The 27,510-nt window shown below is 42.3% G+C and overlaps 1 protein-coding gene across 2 annotated transcripts; it reads right to left on the minus strand.

Moving 5' to 3' along the window:
• Nucleotides 1–5,681: 5,681 nt before the first annotated feature.
• LOC133664752 (gastrula zinc finger protein XlCGF57.1-like) lies at nucleotides 5,682–26,330 on the minus strand. 2 transcript variants are annotated; one of them, XM_062069647.1, is made up of 3 exons: nucleotides 24,822–26,330; nucleotides 11,179–11,397; nucleotides 5,682–7,408 (listed from the first exon to the last, which is right to left on the minus strand). In XM_062069647.1, exons 2-3 carry the CDS (start codon nucleotides 11,339–11,341, stop codon nucleotides 5,928–5,930), a joined length of 1,644 nt encoding a protein of 547 aa, XP_061925631.1. In that variant the 5' UTR covers nucleotides 11,342–11,397; nucleotides 24,822–26,330; the 3' UTR covers nucleotides 5,682–5,927. The 2 variants fall into 2 exon arrangements, with proteins under 2 accessions (XP_061925631.1, XP_061925630.1); XM_062069646.1 differs by lacking the exon at nucleotides 24,822–26,330 and adding an exon at nucleotides 19,181–19,590.
• Between the last annotated feature and the right edge of the window lie 1,180 nt (nucleotides 26,331–27,510).

Here is a 27,510-nt window from a genome sequence, read left to right on the forward strand (position 1 = left end):
CGCTGTTGCACAGCATGTTTCCACAAATCGACATCATTACAGTAACATTTAGCTTATCTTATCTTTCTTTAGGGGAGCATTTGCCATGAATTGATTACGTGGACCCCGACTTAAACAAGTTGAACAACTTATTCGGGTGTTACCATTTAGTGGTCAATTGTACGGAATATGTACTGTACTCAGGCCTGGCCTTAACCAATCTGGCGCCCTAGGCAAGATTTTAGGTGGCGCCCCCCCCAATAACAATGTAAACAAAAAACACCTGCTTAAAAGATCTAATACAAATGTTCCTGAGGAATGTAAGGTGGGAGTACTGTAATTACCTAACGTAATGTTGTAACAAATAATATTTCTATTAAATAGGCTTTACTTTGCATTTTAATTAACGTCGGATTATTTTTTGTATTTAGAAATAATAGTGGGGGGGGGGGGGGATAAAAAAAAACTATTCAGACTAAGCCTGGGCCCTGGAGAGGGGGTCCAGACTGAGGCCAAGGGGAAAAAACATAGCCATAGCACATATAAGCATGTGTGTAAGAGAGAAGGCTGCCCTTTGTCACCGATTCTGTTCATAACTTTTATAGACAGAATTTCTAGGTGCAGTCAAGGCGTTGAGGGGATCCGGTTTGGTGGCTGCAGGATTAGGTCTCTGCTTTTTGCAGATGTGGTGGTCCTGATGGCTTCATCTGGCCAGGATCTTCAGCTCTCGCTGGATCGGTTCGCAGCTGAGTGTGAAGCGACTGGGATGAGAATCAGCACCTCCAAGTCCGAGTCCATGGTTCTCGCCCGGAAAAGGGTGGAGTGCCATCTCCGGGTTGCGGAGGAGACCCTGCCCCAAGTGGAGGAGTTCAAGTACCTCGGAGTCTTGTTTACGAGTGAGGGAAGAGTGGATCGTGAGATCGACAGGCGGATCGGTGCGGCGTCTTCAGTAATGCGGACGCTGTATCGATCCGTTGTGGTGAAGAAGGAGCTGAGCCGGAAGGCAAAGCTCTCAATTTACCGGTCGATCTACGTTCCCATCCTCACCTATGGTCATGAGCTTTGGGTTATGACCGAAAGGACAAGATCACGGGTACAAGCGGCCGAAATGAGTTTCCTCCGTCGGGTGGCGGGGCTCTCCCTTAGAGATAGGGTGAGAAGCTCTGCCATCCGGGGGGAGCTCAAAGTAAAGCCGCTGCTCCTCCACATGGAGAGGAGCCAGATGAGGTGGTTCGGGCATCTGGTCAGGATGCCACCCGAATGCCTCCCTAGGGAGGTGTTTAGGGCACGTCCGACCGGTAGGAGGCCACGGGGAAGACCCAGGACACGTTGGGAAGACTATGTCTCCCGGCTGGCCTGGGAACGCCTCGGGATCCCCCGGGAAGAGCTGGACGAAGTGGCTGGGGAGAGGGAAGTCTGGGTTTCCCTGCGTAGGCTGCTGCCCCCGCGACCCAACCTCGGATAAGCGGAAGAAGATGGATGGATGGATGGATGTAAGAGAGAAACATCAAACATCAAAGAACACAAAGGACATTAAAAAGAGCAGAGCTGATGCAAGCTTCCATTTCTACATACAGATACAAAAGTAAAACAAAGACAACAAAAATCATAAACACTGTGGGGGCCTCTGCGGTGTTCCATGCCATCGTCTGCTGGGGTGGGGGGAGCATAGCCAGAGACACGAGCGGACCCAACAAAGCAACCAAGAGAGCCGACTCCACCCTCGGCCGCCCACTAACTCTCAGCCAGTGTCCAGTCCGCATGGATGAGCGGATGCGGCTGAGACCGAGGTGTCCCATACCTGCTCATTCAGCCAAGACTGTGAAGCTTGTCCGTCCTGGCGCTTCATCCGCATCTCCTCCGGTCTCTCCAAACGGACTCTGGTGTGGCAGAGACCCAGCAGCTGGTCTCCATGGCCAAGAGGCTCCCAGGACGCAGATCCAGAAGTTCACAAAAAAGCACCACAGAAGTCAAGAAAGTGCCACCCCTTGTCACACAGTCCCAAAGGGTCCGGAACCAAAAGGCACAAAGAAAACTTGAATATATGTCCCCGTTCACTTACAGTCTGAGTGCTGTAAGTGAACGGGGACATATATTTGATAGATAGATGCGATAGCCAATCAGATCACGAGTTGTTGTCAGTAAGGCCTAAACCCTATATCTCTTGAAACTCACATATAAAATGTTGAGAAAATCCCTCGACTTCAAGTATTTTATTTCAAATTCATTAAGTTAACATGGGCTTCTAAAGATTGCTATATAAACAAAAACATTTGCTTCATGACATCACTTGTTATTTCTAACAGACTTTAAACAGACGCAGTCTTAACCACTTACTAAAATAAAACATCGGGTCAATATAAAATGCTGAAGTTACGATCTAACAACAGTAAAAACACTTCTTTTCAACATTGAACTTGTTTCCATATAAAATAAAATAAAATAAAACAGAGCCCCAATCACAGTGCTGTAGAAAGAAGATCATAACAATCCTTGTTTACCATTGCTTTTGGTCTCCCCTAGGGGGGTTACCCACATATGCGGTCCTCTCCAAGGTTTCTCATAGTCATTCACATTGACGTCCCACTGGGGTGAGTTTTCCTTGCCCGTATGTGGGCTCTGTACCGAGGATGTCGTTGTGGCTTGTGCAGCCCTTTGAGACACTTGTGATTTAGGGCTATATAAATAAACATTGATTGATTGATTGATTAAATAACATCAAAGAGTCACTTCTAGGAGGCTACAGAGGACAAAGCAGCCATGCTGACATGTTTCTTATTCCTTTTTTGGAAGGCCAACTACTTCTCATAGACACTTATTGTTTTACACCCCAACAAGAAGCGGGCGAGGAAAGTCGCAGAGTCGCAGGCATACAGAGACAATAATGATACAGATTGAACCTTTGATCACAGGCTGTAATTATTTAATCACAATTAATGCCATAATCTGGCATCCCTATTTATTATAACAGTTCTATTTAAAGGGGATGTTTGTAACCTTTACACAGATGCCAGAGGGCGCTAACTTTAAATAAATGATAAATGGGTTATACTTGTATAGTGTTTTTCTACCTTCAAGGTACTCAAAGCGCTTTGACAGTATTTCCACATTCACCCACACATTCACACACTGATGGAGGGAGCTACCATGCAAGGCGCTAACCAGCAGCCATCAGGAGCAAGGGTGAAGTGTCTTGCCCAAGGACACAACGGACGTGACTAGGATGGTAGAAGGTGGGGATTGAACCCCAGTAACCAGCAACCCTCCGATTGCTGGCACAGCCACTCTACCAACTTTGCCACGCCGTCCCCAATGTAACTTTCCAATGTATGTTAAGTATTGTACCCTGACTGCTTTAAGGACGTAATGACGTACACTATGTACGTATGTAAGATGTGCATGTGCATTAGTTTTGTATGTTGTTAACTAACGACAGCGATTTGGATAGCTAAAATGAACTAGCATTGTGTTTGTATTCTGTTATAACAACATGATTGCAAATAGTTAGTTGCTTCTCTTGCACGGCTTTTGTGCATGTGTACGTACATACATACATACATATACATATACACTACCGTTCAAAAGTTTGGGGTCACCCAAACAGTTTTGTGGAATAGCCTTCATTTCTAAGAACAAGAATAGACTGTCGAGTTTCAGATGAAAGTTCTCTTTTTCTGGCCATTTTGAGCGTTTAATTGACCCCACAAATGTGATGCTCCAGAAACTCAATCTGCTCAAAGGAAGGTCAGTTTTGTAGCTTCTGTAACGAGCTAAACGGTTTTCAGATGTGTGAACATGATTGCACAAGGGTTTTCTAATCATCAATTAGCCTTCTGAGCCAATGAGCAAACACATTGTACCATTAGAACACTGGAGTGATAGTTGCTGGAAATGGGCCTCTATACACCTATGTAGATATTGCACCAAAAACCAGACATTTGCAGCTAGAATAGTCATTTACCACATTAGCAATGTATAGAGTGTATTTCTTTAAAGTTAAGACTAGTTTAAAGTTATCTTCATTGAAAAATAAGGACATTTCAATGTGACCCCAAACTTTTGAACGGTAGTGTACATACATACATACATGTATGTATGTCCATCCATCCATTTTAGGTAAGTAGGTAGGTAGGTCTTTATTGTCATTGCACAAGTACAACGAAACTTTGTTTTCAGCACAAACCCGTTCAAGATGAGACAAACAAACAGTGTGCAGGGTTACAGAACAGGAACGCTGATGGGTCGCCACAAGTCGCCCCGTAAAATATGGGAAATAGGTAAAACGCTGGGGAAGGATGAGTAAAAAAATACAATCTAGACTGGGCTCCTAAGGGTTTTTTTTCCCACTCCAGACTAGGCTCATAAGGGGGCCCAGTCTGGAGTGGGAAAAAAACCTCCATAGCAAAGCACATATACATATTACAACGTACAACTCGAGATATCTAGCAACAGAGGGAAGGGCGAGGTCATGATGGTAGGCCGCAGCTCTCAGGGGCTCATCACCCCTATGGGATTTGCGTCGAGGGTGTTGGATTGGGGGTTGGAGTATGTGTGTGTGGCGTATATTTTTGTGGTTGCAAGTGTGTGTGTAAGCCCGTAATGTGTCTGAGCTTCCGCGGCCTTGGTGTTCTTGCCAGTCAGTCCAAAGTCAACAACTACAGGTGTGTGTCCATGAGAGACAAGAAGGGAGTTTGTTGTGTCTTCGCCGCACTGTCCTTCGGGAGAGTCTCCAAGCCAGGGAAACAATCCAAGTTAGAATGTTTTGTATGCGAGTGAAAATAAAATTTGCTTTTCACTCTAAATTGTCTATGACTGGTCCTCAAAACTGCGGGGCAGACAGTCCGATGTGATCCAAAATCACAAGAGTGTCCACAGTTCTTCCCGCATCCTCCAATCCTTTGTGGCAGCTTTGGGGTACTTTGAAGACTGCCAGCAACTTCCAATTTGTCGACAAACCAGAGCAACGCTTACTCCAATCAGAAGATGTCCTGTTGTCATAATTCCGAATAGGTGGGTATCTTCACGTCCTCCACAGAAAAGGGTCGCCAAGCACGCGGCACTCCTTCTACTCCCAAGAGTCCGTCGTGTGTCCAGCAACAACCGCTTCGTCACGACAAGCAGGTTCTCCCGAACCCAAGATCTTGTCAATTTCGTTGAGGCCAGTTAAATAGTTCCAATGTTTAGATGTGGAGAGCAGTGCAAAAAGAGGCAACAAGAAAGTTAAGACAAGACAAAGAAGCAAGCAGAGAGAAAGGGCCTTTCTACCGCTTATTCCCTTTGGGGGCGCTGGAGCCTATCTCAGCTACAATCGGGCAGAAGACGGCGTACACCCTGGACAAGTCGCCACCTCATCACAGGGCCAACACAGATAGACAGACAACATTCACACTCACATTCACACACTAGAGACCATTTAGTGTTGCCAATCAACCTATCCCCAGGTGCATGTCTTTGGAGGCGGGAGGGGCCTATCCCCAGGTGCATGTCTTTGGAGGCGGGAGGGGCCTATCCCCAGGTGCATGTCTTTGGAGGCGGGAGGGGCCTATCCCCAGGTGCATGTCTTTGGAGGCGGGAGGAAGCCGGAGTACCCGGAGGGAACCCACGCAGTCACGGGGAGAACATGCAAACTCCACACAGAAAGATCCCGAGCGCAGGAGCAAACCCAGGACCTTCGTATTGTGAGGCAGACACACTAACCCCTCTTCCACCGTGCTGCCATATATTATATTATTAATTTACTTAATTTATTTTAGCACAACATAAGCCTGCCTTACTCTGAAGAAACATTTATCCATTTCGCGATTCGAACAGTTCGTACAACCGAAACCAATGCACGCATAGGTCATGTTTCTTCAAGAATAGGCAAAATGGTGCCTCGTACCCATTGAGAACAGACCACCACACATATTTAATGAGCCGGACTTCACTTTACTGACTATAAGGTCCATTTAAAGAGGACTTCCACAGACTGAACTGGGAGGTTTGCCTCCTGTGTGCTTTCTAATGTGTTTTTGAATAGTGCTTTTGTCAGAGTATCTTTTACCGCACACTGAACAACTGAAAGGTTTTTCTCCTGTGTGCGTTCTCGCGTGTCTTTGCATGCTTTCTTTGACACAGAATCTTTTGGCGCACACCGAACAACCGAACGGCTTTTCTCCGGTGTGCGTGCGCATGTGTATTTGAATGCTATTTTTGTCAGAGCATCTTTTACCACACACTACGCAGCTGAACAGTTTTTCTCCTGAGTGGGTTCTCATGTGTCTCTGCATTCTTTCTTTTTCACTGAATCGTCGGCCACACTCTGAACAACAGAACGGTTTTACTCCCGTGTGCGTTCTCTTGTGTCTCTGCAGGTGACCTTTCTCTGAGAATCTTTTACTGCACACCAAACAACTGAAAGGCTTTTTCCCCATGTGTGTTCTTTTGTGCTTTCGCACTTTACTCTTTTCAGAGAATCTTTTACCGCACACTGAACAACTGAAAGGTTTTTCTCCCGTGTGAGTTCTCATGTGTGTTTGCAAGCTACTTTTATGAGAGAATCTTTTAGCGCATAATGAACAACTAAAAGGTTTTTCTCCTGTGTGCGTTCTCATGTGTCTTTGCATGCTCCTCTTGTCACACAAGCGTTTCGCACACACTGAACAACTGAAAGGTTTTTCTCCTGTGTGTGTTCTGGTGTGTCTCTGCATGCTACCCTTGACACGGAAGATTCTAGCACACACTGGACAACTGAAATGTTTTTCTCCTGTGTGCGTTCTCAGGTGCGATGGCATGTAATCTTTGACCGGGAGTCTTTCCACGCGGACTGAACAACTGAAAGGGTTTTTTCTGGTGTGTGACTCCATATTTACATGAACCCGCGACGTTGTGTCCTCACTATCTGATAGTGGAGCTAAAACATGGACAGCTTGTGATCCTCCACAGTGGTCTCCATCAGCTTCTGTTGTCATGTGTTGTGTTGCGCTGCTGCTTGGAGGCTCCGCCTCTCTCTTCTCCTCACCTGCACTGTGACGAAGCTGTGAGGACTCAGGTGGTTTCTCTTCATGCTCTTCAGTCTTCACAGAGACACCAGTCAGTGGAAACTTGGTGGGATCACCCTCCTCCTGCCCTAGAAGACACTCTCCCTCCTGAGTGATCCACACTTCCTCCTCTTCCTCCTTAGAGTAAGGGGGATGTGGCTCCTCCCCTTCCTCTTTGAAATGAGGTGGCTGTGGCTCCTCTTCTTTAATACGGGGCGAACGTGACCCATCATCCTCTCTACAATGAAGGGAATGTGGCTCCTCTTCTTCCTTTTTAAAATGAGGGTGCTGTGGCTCCTCCTCTTCCTCTTTAATACAGGGGGCCCATGCATTTACCCGCCACAAAGTGAAGCCCCCTCCCTGCAATCGAGGGACACCTTGTTCTTGACTTTTAAGCTGCTGCTGGATGACTGCAGAAGACAAACAAACCAAACAGATTGCAGCTCAGACATGTCAAAAAATAACATTGCTCGGATTTACATGATTAGATAAGATGAGTTTATTTCAAAGGGGACAATGCAATTTCATAAAACACATGACTACACATGGTTAAAAAAAAAGCCAGAACTAGCCAGAAGGCTGGTTTTCATCTGTAGTCCCCTGGTCATGGTGTAAAAAAAGACAGTAAAATTACCATTGAAAAGAAAAATAAAAGAAAGAGAGAGAAAAAGAATAAAAGCACACAATAAATATACGATACGATAAAACACTTTTATTTTTATTCACTGGCTTTTAACCTATTTTTAACTTTTTTAACTGTTCTACTGCTTTTTATCTAACAAATTGTTCTCAAGATAATTTGTATTTGCTTTTTCAAAGTGTATTTCACCTCTGTTTTAAATGTTATTTTTGTCCTGTCCTTTGTCTCTGTAGAGGTTGCCCTCCAGTGGGTTCTTCAGACCACCACACACTAAGACCACCACACACTGCCAGGAGAGCCCGGAATTCTGGGTATAACACTGTTTTATTTTCCTCCAATCGTGCAAAGTCTTTTACTTTTCAGCAAAGTGTCTTTTCCGCGTCTGTGTCTCTCAGCAGCACCTCCAACTCCAACTACTCGTCTCATCACGGCTGCAGCTAAATAAAGGTGACAGGTGATTAGATAACAAGGCCCACCTGGGCCATCTACGCACCTGTCGCTGTCTTCAAGGCCGGTCCTGACACACCCCGTTCCGAGGCAGACCCGCAGGCCACGCCCTCTCCCACAGCCTCTATTTCTTTGTGGTGTACAGCCCTTTGGTTTTCAACTGTGGTTGTTTTTAAAGGGCTTTATAAATAAAGTTGGTATGGTTGGTAAAAACTAAAATACAACATAACATTTATCTTAGCATCAAAACAGGCTCATTGTTTAGTGCTGGCAGCTGTAGGCGTTGATAAGCCACATTTTCAATTATTTTGTGAAGGCCTTGTAAGTTGTGACCAGTTTAACCTCCTCGGGTACTGAGTTCTACACATTTGCACTCCTTACTGACCAGGCCCACTTACTGAAAGTGCAGAGGAATATAAAAGTCACCTCTGACAGAGCCTGGAGTGACACGCTCACAGTTGTTTCTTTGGAGCCAATTCATGCAGTACTTTATAGGTGACTTTTAAGTCTGCAAATGTGTGAAGGCTGTCCCAGTTTAAAATACTTTATTTTATTAGAATGGCACAGTGATGATAGTGCCTAGGTTTTTTAATCCATAACTTACAAAACGACTATTGGAAAAGTGGCACAAACTCCAGTCCAAGGGAACACAGTCGAAAAATCCACAAGTTTCCAGTGATCACTTTTAGTATTTATAATTTAAATATTAGCTGAAAATTAGTTGTACTATTTAAAACAAGTTTGCTACGAGCGTTTCGTAAAGCAACAACTCGGCTGGTCTTAATTAAAAAACAACAACACTGTGAAGTGAAAACCATTTCAGGTGACTACCTTTTGAAGCTCATGGAGAGAATGCCAAGAGTGTGCAAGGGTGGCTATTTTGAAGAAACTAGAATATAAAACATGTTTTCAGTTATTTCACCTTTTTTCGTTAAGTACATAACTCCACATGTGTTCATTCATAAATTTGATGTGACAATCTACAATGTAAATAGTCATGAAAATAAAGAAAACACATTGAATGAGAAGGTGTGTCCAAACTTTTGGCATGTATGGTATATATATATATATATATATATATATATATATATATATATATATATATATATATATATATATACATACATACATATACACACATACATATATACACACACACACATATATATATATATATATATATATATATATATATATATATATATATATATATATATATATATATATATATATATATATACATACATACATACATACATACATACATACATACATACATACATACATACATACATACATATATATATTTATATATATATATATATATATATACACATTATATATATATATATATACATATATATACACACATATATATATATACACATTATATATATATACACACTAGGGCTGCAACTAACGATTAATTTGATAATCGATTGATCTGTCGATTATTACTTCGATTAATCGATTAATAATCGGATAAAAGAGACAAACTACATTTCTATTCTATGCAGTATTTTATTGAAAAAAAAACAGCATACTGGCACCATACTTATTTTGATTATTGTTTCTCAGCTCTTTGTAAATGTTGCAGTTTATAAAATAAAGGTTTATTTAAAAAAAAAATTAAAAAAAAAAAAAAAAAAAATTAAATAAAAAAAATTAATAAATAAACCCTCTGCGCATGCGCATAGCATAGATCCAACGAATCAATGACTAAATTAATCGGCAACTATTTTAATAATCCATCAGTTAATCAGTCCATCTTAGATGAGCTCAGGCCCAGTGAAGCCGACGGCGTTTCTGGGTGTTGTTGATAAACGGTTTTCGCCTTGCATAGGAGAGATTTAACTTGCACTTACAGATATAGCGACCAACTGCAGTTACTGACAGTGGTTTTCTGAAGTGTTCCTGAGCCCATGTGATGATATCCTTTACACACTGATGTGGCTTGTTGATGCAGTACAGCCTGAGGGATGGAAGGTCACGGGCTTAGCTGCTTACGTGCAGCGATTTCTCCACATTCTCTGAACCCTTTGATGATATTACGGAGCGTAGATGGTGAAATCCCTAAATTCCTTGCAATAGCTGCTTGAGAAAGGTTGTTCTTAAACTGTTCAACAATTTGCTCAGGCATTTGTTGACAACGTGGTGACCCTCGCCCCATCCTTGTTTGTGAATGACTGAGCATTTCATGGAATCTACTTTTATACCCAATCATGGCACCCACCTGTTCCCAATTTGCCTGCACACCTGTGGGATGTTCCAAATAAGTGTTTGATGAGCATTCCTCAACTTTATCAGTATTTATTGCCACCTTTCCCAACTTCTTTGTCACGTGTTGCTGCCATCAAATTCTAAAGTTAATGATTATTTGCACAACATTTTTTTTTTATCAGTTTGAACATCACATATGTTGTCTTTGTAGCATATTCAACTGAATACGGGTTGAAAATGATTTGCAAATCATTGTATTCCGTTTATATTTACATCTAACACAATTATCCAACTCATATGGAAACGGGGTTTGTATGATAGATGATATTATTAAGTATACATTTGACCAACGATAGAGATTTTAAAGGGGCCCTATTATACAAAACCAACTTTTCTTACCCATGGTAATTGGGATATGCATTAGTCCTGAAAATATTAAATCAGATTATGGTGGTATTGCAGAGATATTTATAAAACAATCTTGCCTTACTTTCTACTTCCGCCAAACGAACTGTTTGGAAAGTGCCCAGTTGGTGACATCACAAATTGGAAAAACCATCAGCAAATTATCCATACATAGTATAAAAGTAGCCAGAGTGCCTTGCGTGCGTACGCCACTGTAGTTCAACGCTATGGTCAATAAGCTCCTTCTTTTCTCTACCCTCTTGTTGTGGGGCCGACTGGCTCGTACATGGACATGCATCCTCCGCTGTTGCCATTTCTAATACAAAGTAGCGTACGGTTCGAACTTATATCGGTCTGTAGACTCGCTATGGAATCGCTAAACACTACAACAAAGTGGGCGGGGAGAAGACGCTGTCAAAGTGGAGGCACGTTAATAGGAATAAAATGATATGTGGATGTTGTGCTTACTTGGACTGTGATGAAGCTGTGAGGACTCAGGTGGTTTGTCTTCATGCTCTTCAGTCTTCACAGAGACAACAGTCAGTGGAAACTTGGTGACATCATCCTCCTCCTGCCCTACAAGACACTCTCCCTCCTGACTGATCCACACTTCCTCCTCTTCCTCTTTCATGTGGGGGGGCTGTGGAGCCTCCTCTTCCTCTTTAACGTGGGGGGGCTGCTGGACGTCTGTTGGGTAAATAAGTAAATAAGATAAGAGAGAATATAAATAGTTTTGGACTGACACTGTTAAAGGCCTACTGAAAGCCACTACTAGCGACCACGCAGTCTGATAGTTTATATATCAATGATGAAATCTTAACATTGCAACACATGCCAATACGGCCGGGTTAACTTATAAAGTGCAATTTTAAATTTCCCGCTAAACTTCCGGTTGGAAACGTCTATGTATGATGCGTATGCGCGTGACGTCACGACGGCAACGGAAGTATTCGTACCCAATGTGTCACCATACAAACTGCTCTGTTTTCATCGAACAATTCCACAGTATTCTGGACATCTGTGTTGGTGAATCTTTTGCAATTTGTTTAATGGACAATGGAGACGGCAAAGAAGAAAGTTGTAGGTGCGATCGGTGTATTAGCGGCGGACTACAGCAACACCAGGAGGTTGTGTTGTGTTTGAGCTGGATAGCAGACGCACTACCGTGAGTACAGCTTTGGCTTCCAAACATTTGATCGCTTGCCCGTACGTGCGTGTCGATATGTGCATGTCACGTACGTAACTTTGGGGAAATAAATGTTTCTTGCCGACTCTGATGGCGGCCGGGGTGTCGTCGAAAGCTACAACGCCCGCCGCCGCCCCGTAGCTAGCTTCAATTGTTAAGCTTCGCCAAGCTGGAAATTATTAACCGTGTATTTACATGTTCATGGTTTAATAGTATTGTTGATCTTCTGTCTATCCTTCCAGTCAGGGTTTTTTTTAACTTTGTTTCTATCTGCATTTGAGACCGATGCTATCACGTTAGCTCCGTAGCTAAAGTGCGTCAACGATGTATTGTCGTGGAGATAAAAGTCACTGTGAATGTCCATTTCGCGTTCTCGACTCTCATTTTCAAGAGGATATAGTATCCGAGGTGGTTTAAAATACAAATCTGTGATCCACAATAGAAAAAAGAGAGAGTGTGGAATCCAATGAGCCAGCTTGTACCTAAATTACGGTCAGAGCGAAAAAAGATACACCCTGCACTGCACTCTAGTCCTTCACTCTAACGTTCCTCATCCACGAATCTTTCATCCTCGCTCAAATTAATGGGGTAATCGTCACTTTCTCGGTCCGAATCTCTCTCGCTCCATTGTAAACAACGGGGAATTGTGAGGAGCCCTTCCTCTGGTGACGTCACGCTACTTCCGGTATAGGCAAGGCTTTTTTTTATCAGCGACCAAAAGTTGCGAACTTTATCGTCGTTGTTCTCTACTAAATCCTTTCAGCAAAAATATGGCAATATCGCGAAATGATCATTTATGACACATAGAATGGATCTGCTATCCCCGTTTAAATAGAAAAATTTCATTTCAGTAGGCCTTTAACACAATGACAATATTTGTGTTGAAAGTGTGTAGCTAAACCATTGTTGGCGCTAGGAAAATGGGGTTCCATTTTAAATTTTTGGGGTCCCACTTTTTTGTAACCGTTTTGAAAACAAATGATAAATGTATGCATTATCCTGTTATACACTATATTGCCAAAAGTATTTGGCCACCTGCCTTGACTCACATATGAACTTGAAGTGCCATCCCATTCCTAACCCATAGGGTTCAATGTGATGTGGGTCCACCTTTTGCAGCTATTACAGCTTCAACTCTTCTGGGAAGGCTGTCCACAAGGTTGCAGAGTGCGTTTATAGGAATTTTCCACCATTCTTCCAAAAGCGCATTGGTGAGGTCAAGTCAAGTCAAGTCAAGTCAAGTCAACTTTATTTATATAGCACGTTTTCAACAACTTTTAAATTGAACCAAAGTGCTTTACAGGTTAAAAAAGCATAGAGCAAAAAAAATAATAATTAAGCAAAACAAAAAAACAAAAAAAAAGAAAATAAACAATGAATGTTCTAAACAAGATAGTGCAAAAAAAAAATTTGCAGAATGAAAATAATAATAATAAAAGTGCGACAAATTGAAAAATACAACTAAAGCGAAGGGGTGGGAGGGGGGGGGACTAGAAATGGTGGCCTAGTGGGCGGACTCAGCTCGGGTCAAAGGCCAGCGAGAAGAGGTAGGTCTTAAGGAGGGTTTCGAAGACCCCCAGGCTCTGGGCTGACCTAATGTGGAGGGGAAGGCTGTTCCAGAGCTTAGGGGCGGCAACGGAAAAGGCTCTGTCCCCTCTGGTCTTTAGCCTGGATCTGGGGACCGCCAAAAGCATTTGGTCAGCTAACCTCAAGGCTCTAGACGAGGTATGGTGATGCAGCAGCTCGGTCAGGTATTGTGGGGCCAGACCGTTTAGGGATTCAAAAACAATTAAAAGTCATTTAAAATCAATGCGGTGACGGACAGGGAGCCAGTGGAGTGAGGCCAGCACTGGGGTGATGTGCTCGCGTTTTTTGGTACTGGTGAGGAGACGGGGAGCCGCGTTTTGTACAAGCTGCAAACGGCGGAGTGGTCACACACTGATGTTGGTGGAGGAGGCCTGGCTCTCTAATTTCATCCCAAAGGTGTTCTATCAGGTTCAGGTCAGGACTCTGTGCAGGCCAGTCAAGTTCATCCACACCAGACTCTGTCATCCATGTCTTTATGGACCTTGCTTTGTGCACTGGTGCACAGTCATGTTGGAAGAGGAAGGGGCCCGCTCCAAACTGTTCCCACAAGGTTGGGAGCATGGAATTGTCCAGCATGTCAAAGTTCCTTTCACTGGAACTAAGGGGCCAAGCCCAACTCCTGAAAAACAACCCCACACCATAATTCCTCCTCCACCAAATTTCACACTCGGCACAACACAGTCCGAAATGTAGCGTTCTCCTGGCAACCTCCAAACCCAGACTGGTCCATCAGATTGCCAGATGGAAAAGCGTGATTCATCACTCCAGAGAAGTGCTTGGATGTGTGGGCAAATACTTTTGGCAATATAGTGTATCTCACATTCTATATTGTGTTTTGGAAAAAGGTTGTCATAAACGTTAATTCATTCATCAAAAAAATAACACAAAAGAAAACAAATTTGTATGCATATGTAAATGTATTCACTTATAAACATTCATTCACTTTCTTCTTTCCTTCATGGATCGGAACTTTACCGCTGCCGCCCCAAAATCAACGTTTTCTGGCTGACGAGGACCACTGACACATCTCATCTCTGCATATTTGACTAGAATACCCTTATGAGCATTACATGTATCAACATCAAGTACCTACTGTACTGTTTACTTGTTCAAATACCCCTTTAGAGCAAATGTTTACCCAAACGACCACTTTGCAGCCGCCAAACATGCTACGACACGCTGAAGGAAAGCCAGTCACCTCGATGGTCTTTTAGTAAATCAAGTGTTGACTACTTTGGTTATTGACAAGAAATATTTACCGTATTTCCTTGAATTGGCGCCGGGGCGGTAATTAATTTCAAACCTCTTCTCACTCCGGCGCTTACCAAAGGCATGCGGTATAGGCAAGCATGCGCTAATTATTTTAAAACCTCTTCTCACTCCGGCACTTACCAAAGGCATGAGGTAAATTTAGGTCTGCGCTTTGAGTGTGATGTAAGGATACCATCATGAAAAGCACATTTAATTAAAAAAAACGTTATTATGGTCTTACCTTTACTCATAAATGAAGTCCATGCGCAGCTGCTTCTGAACAAAAGCATCCATAACTTGTTTATAGAAGTCTTCCTTATCGTTCTTCAGTTTTAAAAATCTCTCTGTCTCGATGGAGATATTCCTTTAATTATTACCTCCTGCTTCGATTAAAAATCCAATTTAGAAAACTGTTTTATTTTAGATATGTAATCCTCCATGTTAAAAGTGCAAGCGAGAGGAAAAAATAAACGATCGCTGCTAAAGCTGTTGCTGCTTGTTGTCACTTCTTCTGCAGCCGAGTACCGGTAGTCGCAAGAAGAATCACTAGCGCCCTCTACCACCAGGAGGCGGGAATCATTTAATGACTCATATTTGACACACGCAGCTGCGGTATGTTAATAAAACATAGCTGCTTACTGTTCTTTTTAGCATATTCAATAGCTTGGACCTTAGATCCTACTGAATAGCTCTTAATCTTCTTCCCTTTATGCGATTTTAAATTACTGAAATCAGCCTCCTCCATTTTGAAAATGATGACAGGTGAATTGTCACTCGTGACGTGACGAGTTTGACCCGGCAGAAATTCTAGGCATATGCTAATTATTTTGCGAAACGAGTTTGACCCGGCGGAAATTCTATACATGCACTAATAAAAATAATATTTTGCGAAACGAAGCCTTAATCCTGAGCCGGCGATAATGCTAAGCATGCGCTAATTATTTTGCTAAACAAGTTTGACCCGGCAGTAATTCTAGGCATGCACATACTATATTCCCGGCGGCAATTCAAGGAAATACGGTACTTTCACTTATTGATGCATGTAAATCACAATCAGGAAGTGAAATTAGCCACGTAACTATGAGTTATATTGATTATTACCATGTAAAAATATATTTGGTGAATGTGTGAGTTTTGTGTAAACATGTTGATACACTTTGTTACAAACTGAGAGGAACATCAACCTCAACACTGCAAAAAGTCAGTGTTCAAAAACAAGAAAAAAAAAAAAAAAAAAGAGGGGTATTTTATTTCAACTAAGCAAAATTATCTGCCAATAGAACAAGAAAATTTGGCTTGTCAAGACTTTCCAAAACAAGTAAAATTAGCTAACCTCAATGAACCCAAAAATACCTTAAAGGCCTACTGAAATGATTTTTATTTATTTAAACGGGGATAGCAGATCTATTCTATGTGTCATACTTGATCATTTCGCGATATTGCCATATTTTTGCTGAAAGGATTTAGTATAAAACAACGACGATAAAGATCCCAACTTTTGGTATCCAATAAAAAAAGGCTTGCCCCTACCGGAAGTAGCGTGACGTAGTCAATTGAACATAGCCGCAAAGTTCCCTATTGTTTACAATGATGGCCGCCAGAAGTGAGAGAGATTCGGAACGAGAAAGCGACGATTTCCCCATTAATTTAAACGAGGATGAAATATTTGTGGATGAGGAACATGCAAGTGAAGGTCTAGTGGGGAGTGGAAGCGATTCAGATAGGGAAGATGCTGTGAGAGCCGGGGGTGACCTGATATTCAGCTGCGAATGACTACAACAGTAAATAAACACAAGACATATATATACTCTATTAGCCACAACACAACCAGGCTTATATTTAATATCCCACAGATTAATCCCGCATAAAAACACCTAGGTGTTTGATATGCTAGCTCCTAGCTACTAGCTTGAGCTAGTTATAGCTCGAGCGGGTAATATGGACGGGATACCGTATATATAACCCGCCAATATAATTCAAACACCTGCACAACACACACAATCACTCAGCCCAAAGGACCGTTCACCTAACCCAAGGTTCATAAAGCTTATATATTTAACCAAAGTTACGTGCATGACACGCACGTACGGGCAAGCAATCAAATGTTTGGAAGCGCGCGGGTGGGACCTGATATTCAGCTGGGAATGACTACAACAGTAAATAGACACAAGACATATATATACTCTATTAGCCACAACACAACCAGGCTTATATTTAATATGCCACAAATTAATCCCGCATAACAAACACCTAGGTGTTTGATATGCTAGCTCCTAGCTCGAGCTAGTTATAGCAAGCGATCAAATGTTTGGAAGCACAGCTACGTACTCACGGTATCGCGTCTGTGTATCCAAATCAAAGTCCTCCTGGTTTGAGTCTCTGTTGTCCGGGTTCTTCGATCTTGACTGCATCTTTCGGGAATGTAAACAAACACCGGCTGTGTTGTGTTGCTGACTTCCCTCGCAAAATATCCGCTTCGCACCGACAACTTTCTTCTTTGCTTGATCAGCTTCTTTCTCCATAATGCAATGAACAAATTGCAACAGATTCACCAACACAGATGTCCAGAATACTGTGGAAAACAGAGCTATTTCGTATTGGCTTCAATGGGGAAGCCATACCTCTGTTAAACTGGCTACGTCACGCGCATACGTCATCATACCGAGACGTTTTCAAGCGGAAGTGTGGCAGGAAATTTAAAATTGCACTTTATAAGTTAACCCGGCCGTATTGGCATGTGTTGCAATGTTAAGATTTCATCATTGATATATAAACTATCAGACTGCGTGGTCTGTAGTAGTGGCTTTCAGTAGGCCTTTAAAATAAGTATATTCTCACTAATAACAACTGTACTACTATTTGAGTACGTATTTTCTATTGTTTCATTGAAAATAAAGCAGCAAAGTCCATTTGGCTTTCATCCGTTTAAATTATGAGACACAATTGTGTCAAAGCCATGACTTTTTTTTTCATGCTTGAAATAAGAAATAAATTACTTTAAAGAAGTAGTTTTATACTTGTGAGTGTTGATGACACAGCTTTGCAACAGTTGATATTGTAGTTTCAAGCATGTTTTACTCAATATAGGTAATCAAATCTCAGCAACAAGCTGTAATATCTTACTGAGATCATTTAGGACCAAAACCCTTAAAACAAGTAAAACACTCTAACATAAAATGTTATATATGGCCGCGCAAGTCCCGGGATGCCCAAAATGTCCATAACACACCCACCCGAGTCCCACGGGTGGGGGATAAAAGTTGGCAAAAGTCCAAAAAAATTTCTAAATACCTACACAGGTTCGAGTCCCACAAGTCCCGCCACCGGCCGGGATGCCTAAAATGTCCAAAACGCGCACAGCAAAGTCCCACGGGAAGGCAGGGAGAAAAGTGAGAAAAGTCGGTAAAATGTTCAAAAATCACACCCGGGTTCAAGGTTGAGACTCATGTGGGACTCGAACCTGGGTAAGTATTTTGAACATTTTTGGGACTTTTGCAGACTTCTCCAACTTGTATCCCCCCTCCCCGTGGGACTCGAACCTGGGTAGGTATTTTGAACATTTTTGGGGACTTTTGACGACTTTTCTCACTTTTGCGTTTTGGACATTTTTTTGCATCCCGGCGGCAGGACTCGTGGGACTGGAACCCGGGGAAGTATTTTGGAAAAAAATTGGGACTTTTGACCATTTTGGCCACCTTTCCCCCTCTTCTTCCCCGCCTTCCTGTGCACCATTGCTGGGTGTGTTTTGGACATTTGGACAAAAATAGTTTCAAGCATGTTCTACTCAATATAGGTCATCAAATCTCAGCAACAAGCTGTAATATCTTACTGAGATCATTTAGGACCAAAACCCTTAAAACAAGTAAAAAACTCCAAGATAAAATCTTATATATGGCCGCGCAAGTCCCGGGATGCCTAAAATGTCCATAACACCCAGCAAAGTCCTACGGGAAGGCAGGGAGAAAAGTGAGAAAAGTGGGTAAAATCACACCCGGGTTCGAGGTTGAGACTCATGTGGGACTCCAACCTGGGTAGGTATTTCAAACATTTTTGGGACTTTTGCCGACTTCTCCAACTTTTCAAGCATGTTTTACTCAATATAGGTCATAAAATCTCAGCAACAAGCTGTAATATCTTACTGAGATCATTTAGGACCAAAACACTTAAAACAAGTACAACACTCTAACATAAAATCTGCTTAGTGGGAAGAAGTATCTCATCAGACAGAAAATAAGCAAATATCACCCTTATTTGAGATATTTCATCTTACTTAGATTTCAGTTTTTGCAGTGAAACTGTGTCCTTTTCATGAACAATATAAAAACAAAGCAGTGCGTCATCCTCACAAGACAATTCACCTTCCTATTAACAATATAGGTATTTAAGAATAGTGTCAATAATGAAATATAAAGTCAGTAAAGATGTGAGAGTTAGAAGTAAACAAACCTGTTCTGTGTAACACATCTTGATGTTTTTTGAAAACAGCGTCCAGTAGTTGATTGTTTTCCTCTTTTGTTGGACAAAGTTCGTCCTCATACTTTGCTATCGTTCTTTCGCACATTTTCACACAATCTCAACACTTTACACTCACATTTGATCTCTACTTAGCGATGTGTTGGTAACGTCCGTGTCTCTTTGTTAGCAGCTAACAAGCCAAGCTAACTAGCAAGCGAAGCTAGCACGAGTGCGCTCAGACTAATGTACCCAAATACAAACAATTATTAACGATATTTACTCTATTTAAACGACGCACTGATGAAGAACACAGAACAATAACGTCTTCTCTGTCAAACGCCATCTTGTATTTTGCTTGCTTCCGTACCGGGTGCTGCGGGACAGGGAGTTCGGCCGCCATCTTGAGCCGGTCAAGCTGCGCGCGCAGCTTTTGTAAGCGACCGCCCACTGTGGTGACAACGGAAGTGAATCAGAAATATATATATATATATATTTTCAAATGCTGCTGAAAATAAGTTTGTGGAAATGAATAAGTAACATCTTTGGACCACGACAGTGGAATATTTTCATCGGAATAATGTGATCTAATCAATGAATAATTAATGCAAACAAAATGTGACGTAAATAAAATGAACATGTGTCTAGATAGTTCATTATTTTAGTATGCACTAAGCAGAAATAATTAGAATAAACTATGGACTGGGTTTGCTTGATTGTTAAAAAGATGCACATATATTGATTGTTTATTACTGATTTTTAGGAATACAGAAGTGTAATTTGTTTCAAAATACACTATTTTGTGTATTACTGATATTTAAAAATATCAAATGCATGTTTCAAAATTAGAAGTATAGAATATTCTGTAAACATCAAATTATAGGAATATTATACTTTACTCCAGGAGTGTCAAACGTACAGCCCGAGGGCCGGATCAGGCCCGCAAACAGGTTTTATCTGGCCCGTGGGATGAGTTTGCTAAGAATAAAAATGAACCTGAAATTTTGGAATGAAAGAAACAGCTGTTCTAAATGTGTCCACTGGATGTCGCAAAAGCAATTCTTTGTATCTTTGTAGACATGTACAAAATAAACCACGTGATGTGAGTACATCAGTCGAGGAAAATTATCAAACTACATAAATAACATACTGTAGTTTGATTTTGATGGATTGAAAATGAAAATGAACACCAATGAGTTGACTGAGGAACATTATCACATAATGTATTCAGAAAATATGAATAACGACAAATAAAGTATATATACTAGGTAATTGTAAAAAAAATAAAAAAATAATAACATTAGGATTTGTACAATTTCAGAATGTGCTTGTTCTATTTTTAAACAAAGAAAACAATCTGAAGTTGTCTTTATTTTGAAGTTATCGTGCCGTGATTTTACCAGTCCGGCTCACTTAGGAGTAGATTTTTCTCCATGTGGCCTCCCATCTAAAATGAGTTTGACACCCCTGCTTTAATCACATGCTTTTAATGCAGCGTTTGCAGCTGAAAACATTCAGTCTGTTGTTCATATCTGACATGACTTCTACTTCTTGCCAAAATAAAACAGTTTCTTCCACAGGCTGACTTTTAAAGAGCTATCCATGCATTTGTGACGTCACGCCTGGACTACTGTCATTCTTTGTACGTAGGCCTGGATCAGGTCTCTCTCCGGCGGCTGCAGCGCTTACAGAACTCTTCTGCTCGTCTTTGAACCAAAACCAAACGACGTGAGCACATTACCCAACAACCAGCTTCCCGGTTGCAGCCAAAAACTTAAAACCAGACTCACCAACATCAGCATCAAGGAGGGTGACTCCCTCATTACAGACAAAATGGAGGTAGCAAGCAGACATAACGCCTTTTTCACCAGCATAGCCGCAACTCTTTGGTGTAGAACACATTAAAGCCTTCTACAGAAAGCTAGGAGTATCCAAAAATGATTTCAAATTAGAAATGGTCACAGCTGATGAGGTGCTTAAAAAATTGAGCGCACTCCACCCAAACAAGTCTACCGGCCTTGACAATATTCCCTCCAGATTCCTCAGGGACTCTGCCTCCATCATTGCCCCAATCATCACGCACATAATAAACCTCTCAATTTCACAAAGCCAAGTACCAAAATATTTTAAGATAGCAAGAGTAACTCCCCTCTTTAAAAAAGGAAGCAAATTGGAACCTGGCAACTACCGACCTGTTTCTATTCTCAGTTCCATCTCGAAAGTAATGGAGAAAATAGTTTATGAACAGGTCGATGGTTACCTTGCCACCAATAAACTCATGTACAAATTCCAATCCGGCTTCAGAACTAACCACTCCACTGACACATGCCTTCTCTATCTGACCGACCACATCAAACATGAGGTGGACGCAGGCAAATACTGCGGCATGGTCATGCTGGATCTTCAGAAGGCCTTTGACACCGTTAACCACGCTATACTGTTGGATAAGCTCAGAGCAATCGGATTTAACAAAACCTCATCGAGCTGGATGCAATCTTATTTGGAGGGGAGGGAACAGGTGGTAGAGCTGAACGGCACCGTGTCCCCCCCCCCCTTCTCTGTGAGCTGTGGAGTCCCCCAAGGCAGTGTATTGGGACCTTTACTGTTCCTAATATACATAAACGACTTGTCATCGGCATGCGACTGTGAATTGTTCTTGTTTGCGGATAACTCGGCTTTGCTGGTATCAGACAAGGACAAGTCACAGGTGGAGAAAATCCTCAGTGCTGAACTCTGTAGAACTTGCACCTGGCTCGCTGACAACAAGCTATCCATACACTTGGGTAAAACAGAATCCATCCTGTTTGGGTCCCACATCAACCTTAAGAAAGTCAATGACTTCACTATAAAACTGGGTGACATTGTTATCACCAGGAAAGATGAGGTCACCTACCTAGGTTCCATTCTAGAGGCTAATCTTTCCTGTGATAAAATGGCAACCAAGGTAATCAAAAAGGTCAACCAACGAACGAGATTTCTCTATAGAATCTCCTCTCTAGTCAACAAAATCACCATGAGGATTCTAGCGGGAACTCTCGTTCAACCCTTTTTCGAATACGCATGCACCTCCTGGTACCCTAGCACCTCCAAAACCCTCAAATCTAAACTCTAAACATCCCAGAACAAGCTAGTCAGATTACTTTTAGACCTCCACCCCAGATCACACCACACTCCTACCCACTTCTCCAAAGTGGGCTGGCTCAGGGTGGAGGACAGAGTAAAACAACTTGCACTGAGCCTAGTCTATAAAATCCGCTACACCTCCCTGATACCAAAGTACATGTCAAACTACTTCCTTAACGTAAATGACCGTCATAACCACAACACCAGGGGGAGCTCCACTAACCACGTTAAACCCAGATTCCGAACTAACAAAGGTCTTAACTCATTCTCTTTCTATGCCACATCAATGTGGAATGCGCTCCCAACAGGTATAAAAGAATGGGCATCTCTATCCTCCTTCAAAACCGCAATAAAAGTACACCTACAGGCAACTTCAACCCTAAACTAACACCCTCCCCGGATTGTTAATAATCAAATGTTTTTCTTATACTTTCTGATCTCTCTCTCTATGTCCACTACATGCTGTACATATCCTACCAAGTCAGACCTACACTGTTTCAATGTCCATTTCTCTGATGATGCAATTGTTGATGCTTATTGTTGATGACAGAAGTGTTAATACCAACCAAACCTAACCCCCACTCCCTCCCCCTCCATATCCCACACCCCAGATTGTAAATAATGTAATTAATTCAATGTATATACTCTGATGATTATCTTGTGTGATGACTGTATTATGATGATAGTATATATGATAGTATATATCTGTATCATGAATCAATTTAAGTGGACCTCGACTTAAACAAGTTCAAAAACTTATTCGGGTGTTACCATTTAGTGGTCAATTGTACGGATTATGTACTTCACTGTAGAACCTACTAATAAAAGTTTCAATCAATCAATCAAAACCCCGACTTAAACAAGTTGAAAAACTTATTCGGGTGTTACCATTTAGAGGTCAATTGTACGGATAATGTACTTCACTGTGCAACCTACTAATAAAAGTCTCAATTAATAAAAAAAAAAGTCTCAACCCCTGTACTGGTCACCCTTCATTGCCTCCCCGTAACTTTTAGAGTGTGTTTTAAAATGTATTGTTTTTCAATGCTGGCACCAAGTAACCCCGCCCAATCTTATTGAGTTGCTTCAGCCTTATTATCCCAGCAGGACCCTGAGGTCTTCAGACCAGCTCCTCCTGGCTGTCCCTAAAACCAGACTCAAAACCAGAGGAGGTAGGGCCTTCTCAGTGGACTGTGGAACAACCTTCCACGATCCATTAGATCCTCCCAGTCTCTGAGCCAATTTAAATTTAGGTTAAAAACCAGTCCAGACTGGATATATATTTTTTAAAATTTTTATTCCATCCATCCATCCATTTTCTTCCACAAATGGTACATGGGTTGTACTTATATAGCGCTTTTCTACCCCTTTTTAAGGAGCCCAAAGCGCTTTGACAGTATTTCCACATTCACCCATTCACACACACATTCACACATTGATGGCGGGAGCTGCCATGCAAGGCGCTAACCAGGACCCATCAGGAGCAAGGGTGAAGTGTCTTGCCCAAGGACACAACGGACGTGACTAGGATGGTAGAAGGTGGGGATTGAACCAGTAACCCTCAGATTGCTGGCACGGCCACTCTCCCAACTTCGCCACGCCGTCCCCACAAGATCACGGGTACAAGCGGCCGCAATGAGTTTCCTCCGCCGGGTGGTGGGGCTCTCCCTTAGAGATAGGGTGAGAAGCTCTGCCATCCGGGGGGAGCTCAAAGTAAAGCCGCTGCTCCTCCACATGGAGAGGAGCCAGTTGAGGTGGTTCGGGAATCTGCTCAGGATGCCACCCGAACGCCTCCCTAGGGAGGTGTTTCGGGCACGTCCGACCGGTAGGAGGCCACGGGGAAGACCCAGGACACGTTGGGAGGACTATGTCTCCCGGCTGGCCTGGAAACGCCTCGGGATCCCCCGGGAGGAGCTGGACGAAGTGGCTGGGGAGAGGAAAGTCTGGGCTTCCCTGCTTAGACTGCTGCCCCCGCGACCCGACCTCGGATAAGCGGAAGAAGATGGATGGATGGATGGATGGATGGATGGATAATTGATCACTTTGGCCTGCCCCACCAGACACACCAATACGTTTGCTCATAGATGTGTAATGAAACTCCCGATAGGAAGTCGCCATTTGTTATATTTGTCATATATTTGTTACAAAGGACGGTCATGGCTGTTACATTAATGAACATATAGCATGTAACTGTGCCAGATTGTAGTCAAAGGCTAATTTCCATCTGCCGTCCCCGGTAGGTTGATGGTATGGTCCACAAAAAGTTCAATTAGGCAGCGGTATGATAAAATACAGATTCAGATATAATAATATTGTTATGGTTGGAGGAGGGAGTTGTGACGACACAGACACCAGGGGGCAGTAATGTTCAATGATTTATTATATATATAGTCAATATATCTATATAATAATAATAAATACTAACTAATAACTAAACTAAGGAAATGGAATGTGACTAAACTAAGAGAGTATGTTTGAGGCTATGTGTATGATTAGCTGAAGTGTGTGTTACCTAGTGTTGAGGAGAGCGAGAGGAGGGACTAAGCAGTAAGGCAGTCCGTGCACAAGCAAACCGTCGAGGGCAGGAGAGAAGTGACAAGGTCCGTGTCCAGGCGAGGGTCGAGGATCAAGGAAGGCAGTCCAAATCCACAAGGGAACAACGGTAGATCACAATGGGTAAGACTCAGGAAGGCACTGTGGGAGGACAACAAGGACATCAGAACACGGAGGGAAAAACGCAGAGAGAGACAGAGAGCATAAGGCTTGTCGGCTTTCGGTATACAAAGGGTAACTAAGTTCCAGCAAGGATCCTTGGGTCCACTGGTCCTTTATCCAGCTCGCCCTTATCGGTCCCAGGTGTGCAGATTGCCCACAGCCTTGCAGGCATGTGGGCGTGACGCGGCCAGCGCAAGCAGGGGCGTGTCTCGGCGCGCTGCCAGCGGAGGTGCTGGAAGACCCAGCTGCCGGGGAAAAGCGAGTTCGAGCCCGCGCCGTGACAAATACAAAACAAATGAAATGGAGACCCATATAATGTAGTGCGTTGCAGCTCAGGACGGATCAAGAATAGTCACCACAGTATCGTAAATCCGGACTATAAGCAGCTATTTTTTTCCCCTATGCTTTGACGCCTGCATCTTATAAATCAGTGCAGAGAATTTATAAATTTTTCTTTGCTGATGGCCATAATGCAGCCATTTTTTCCCCTATGCTTTGACCCCTGCATCTTATAAAACAGTGCAGAAAATTTATAAAAATTTTTTTGCAGATTGCCATAATGCAAATAGTTAAAAAACCCAAAAAACAAAGCAAACACACTAATAAGGTGTGTTAATGTTTGTGCTATGGCGCCATCTTTTAGACAAGTCCTTCCATTTAGTCCTTTCAACCGGAAGTAGAAGTGCTTTTCCGTCTTCTAGCGTGTCTATTCGTACGGATTCTTCATTCATCACTCCGAGAAGCATTTGTAAGTTTTACAATATAACTAAAACAATTCATAGTTACTAAACCGTCCGATGTGTGATGTCTGTAGGAGTTTTCATGCATGTTTGTACATGCTGTTGTATTGTAATTAAACTACCGTTGTTAGCATGAGCTAATAAGCTAACATGTTAATGATGTGTTAGTATTATTAAAGGCCTACTGAAACCCACTACTACCGACCACGCAGTCTGATAGTTTATATATCAATGATGAAATCTTAACATTATAACACATGCCAATACGGCCGGGTTAACTTATAAAGTGACATTTTAAATTTGCCGCTAAACTTCCGGTTCGAAACGCCTCTGAGGATGACGTATGCGCGTGACGTCGACCGGCGAACACGGGTATGCCTTCCACATTGAAGCCAATACGAAAAAGCTCTGTTTTCATTTCATAATTCCACAGTATTCTGGACATCTGTGTTCGTGAATCTGTTTCAATCATGTTCATTGCATTATGGAGAAGGAAGCTGAGCAAGCAAAGAAGAAAGTTGTCGGTGCGAAATGGACGTATTTTTCGAACGTAGTCAGCCACAACAGTACACAGCCGGCGCTTCTTTGTTTACATTCCCGAAAGATGCAGTCAAGATGGAAGAACTCGGATAACAGAGACTCTAACCAGGAGGACTTTTGACTTCGATACACAGACGCCTGTAGAGAACTGGGACAACACAGACTCTTACCAGGATTACTTTGATTTGGATGACAAAGACGCAGACGTGCTACTGTGAGTATGCAGCTTTGGCTTCTAAACATTTGATCGCTTGACCGTATGTGCGCAACTTTTTTTTGCGTATGTACGTAACTTTTTTAAAATATATAAGCTTTATGAACCTTGGGTTAGGTGAACGGTCCTTTGGGCTGAGTGATTGTGTGTGTTGATCAGGTGTTTGAATTGTATTGGCGTGTTCTATGGAGCTAGGAGCTAGCATAGGAGATAGGAGCTAGCATAACAAACACGCAGGTGTTTTTATGCAGGATTAATTTGTGTCATATTAAATATAAGCCTGGTTGTGTTGTGGCTAATAGAGTATATATATGTCTTGTGTTTATTTACTGTTGTAGTCATTCCCAGCTGAATATCAGGTACCGTGAGTATGCAGCTTTGGCTGCTAAACATTTGAGAGCTTGACCGTATGTGCGCGTCACGTACGTAACTTTTTAAAAATATATAAGCTTTATGAACCTTGGGTTAGGTGAACGGTCTTTTGGGCTGAGTGATTGTGTGTGTTGATCAGGTGTTTGAATTGTATTGGCGTGTTCTATGGAGCTAGGAGCTAGCAGAGGAGCTAGGAGCTAGCGTAACAAACACGCAGGTGTTTTTATGCAGGATTAATTTGTGGCATATTAAATATAAGCCTGGTTTTGTTGTGGCTAATAGAGTATATATATGTCTTGTGTTTATTTACTGTTGTAGTCATTCCCAGCTGAATATCAGGTCACCCCCGGCTCTCACAGCATCTTCTCTATCTGAATAGCTTCAACTCCCCACTAGTCCTTCACTTGCACTTTACTCATCCACAAATCTTTCATCCTCGCTCAAATTAATGGGGAAATTGTCGCTTTCTCGGTCCGAATCTCTCTCACTTCATGCGGCCATCATTGTAAACAATAGGGAACTTTGCGTATATGTTCAACTGACTACGTCACGCTACTTCCGGTAGGGGCAAGCCTTTTTTTTATCAGATACCAAAAGTTGCAATCTTTATCGTCGTTGTT

The sequence above is a fragment of the Entelurus aequoreus genome, linkage group LG14 (genome assembly GCF_033978785.1).
Source record: "Entelurus aequoreus isolate RoL-2023_Sb linkage group LG14, RoL_Eaeq_v1.1, whole genome shotgun sequence".
Lineage (NCBI taxonomy): Eukaryota > Metazoa > Chordata > Actinopteri > Syngnathiformes > Syngnathidae > Entelurus > Entelurus aequoreus.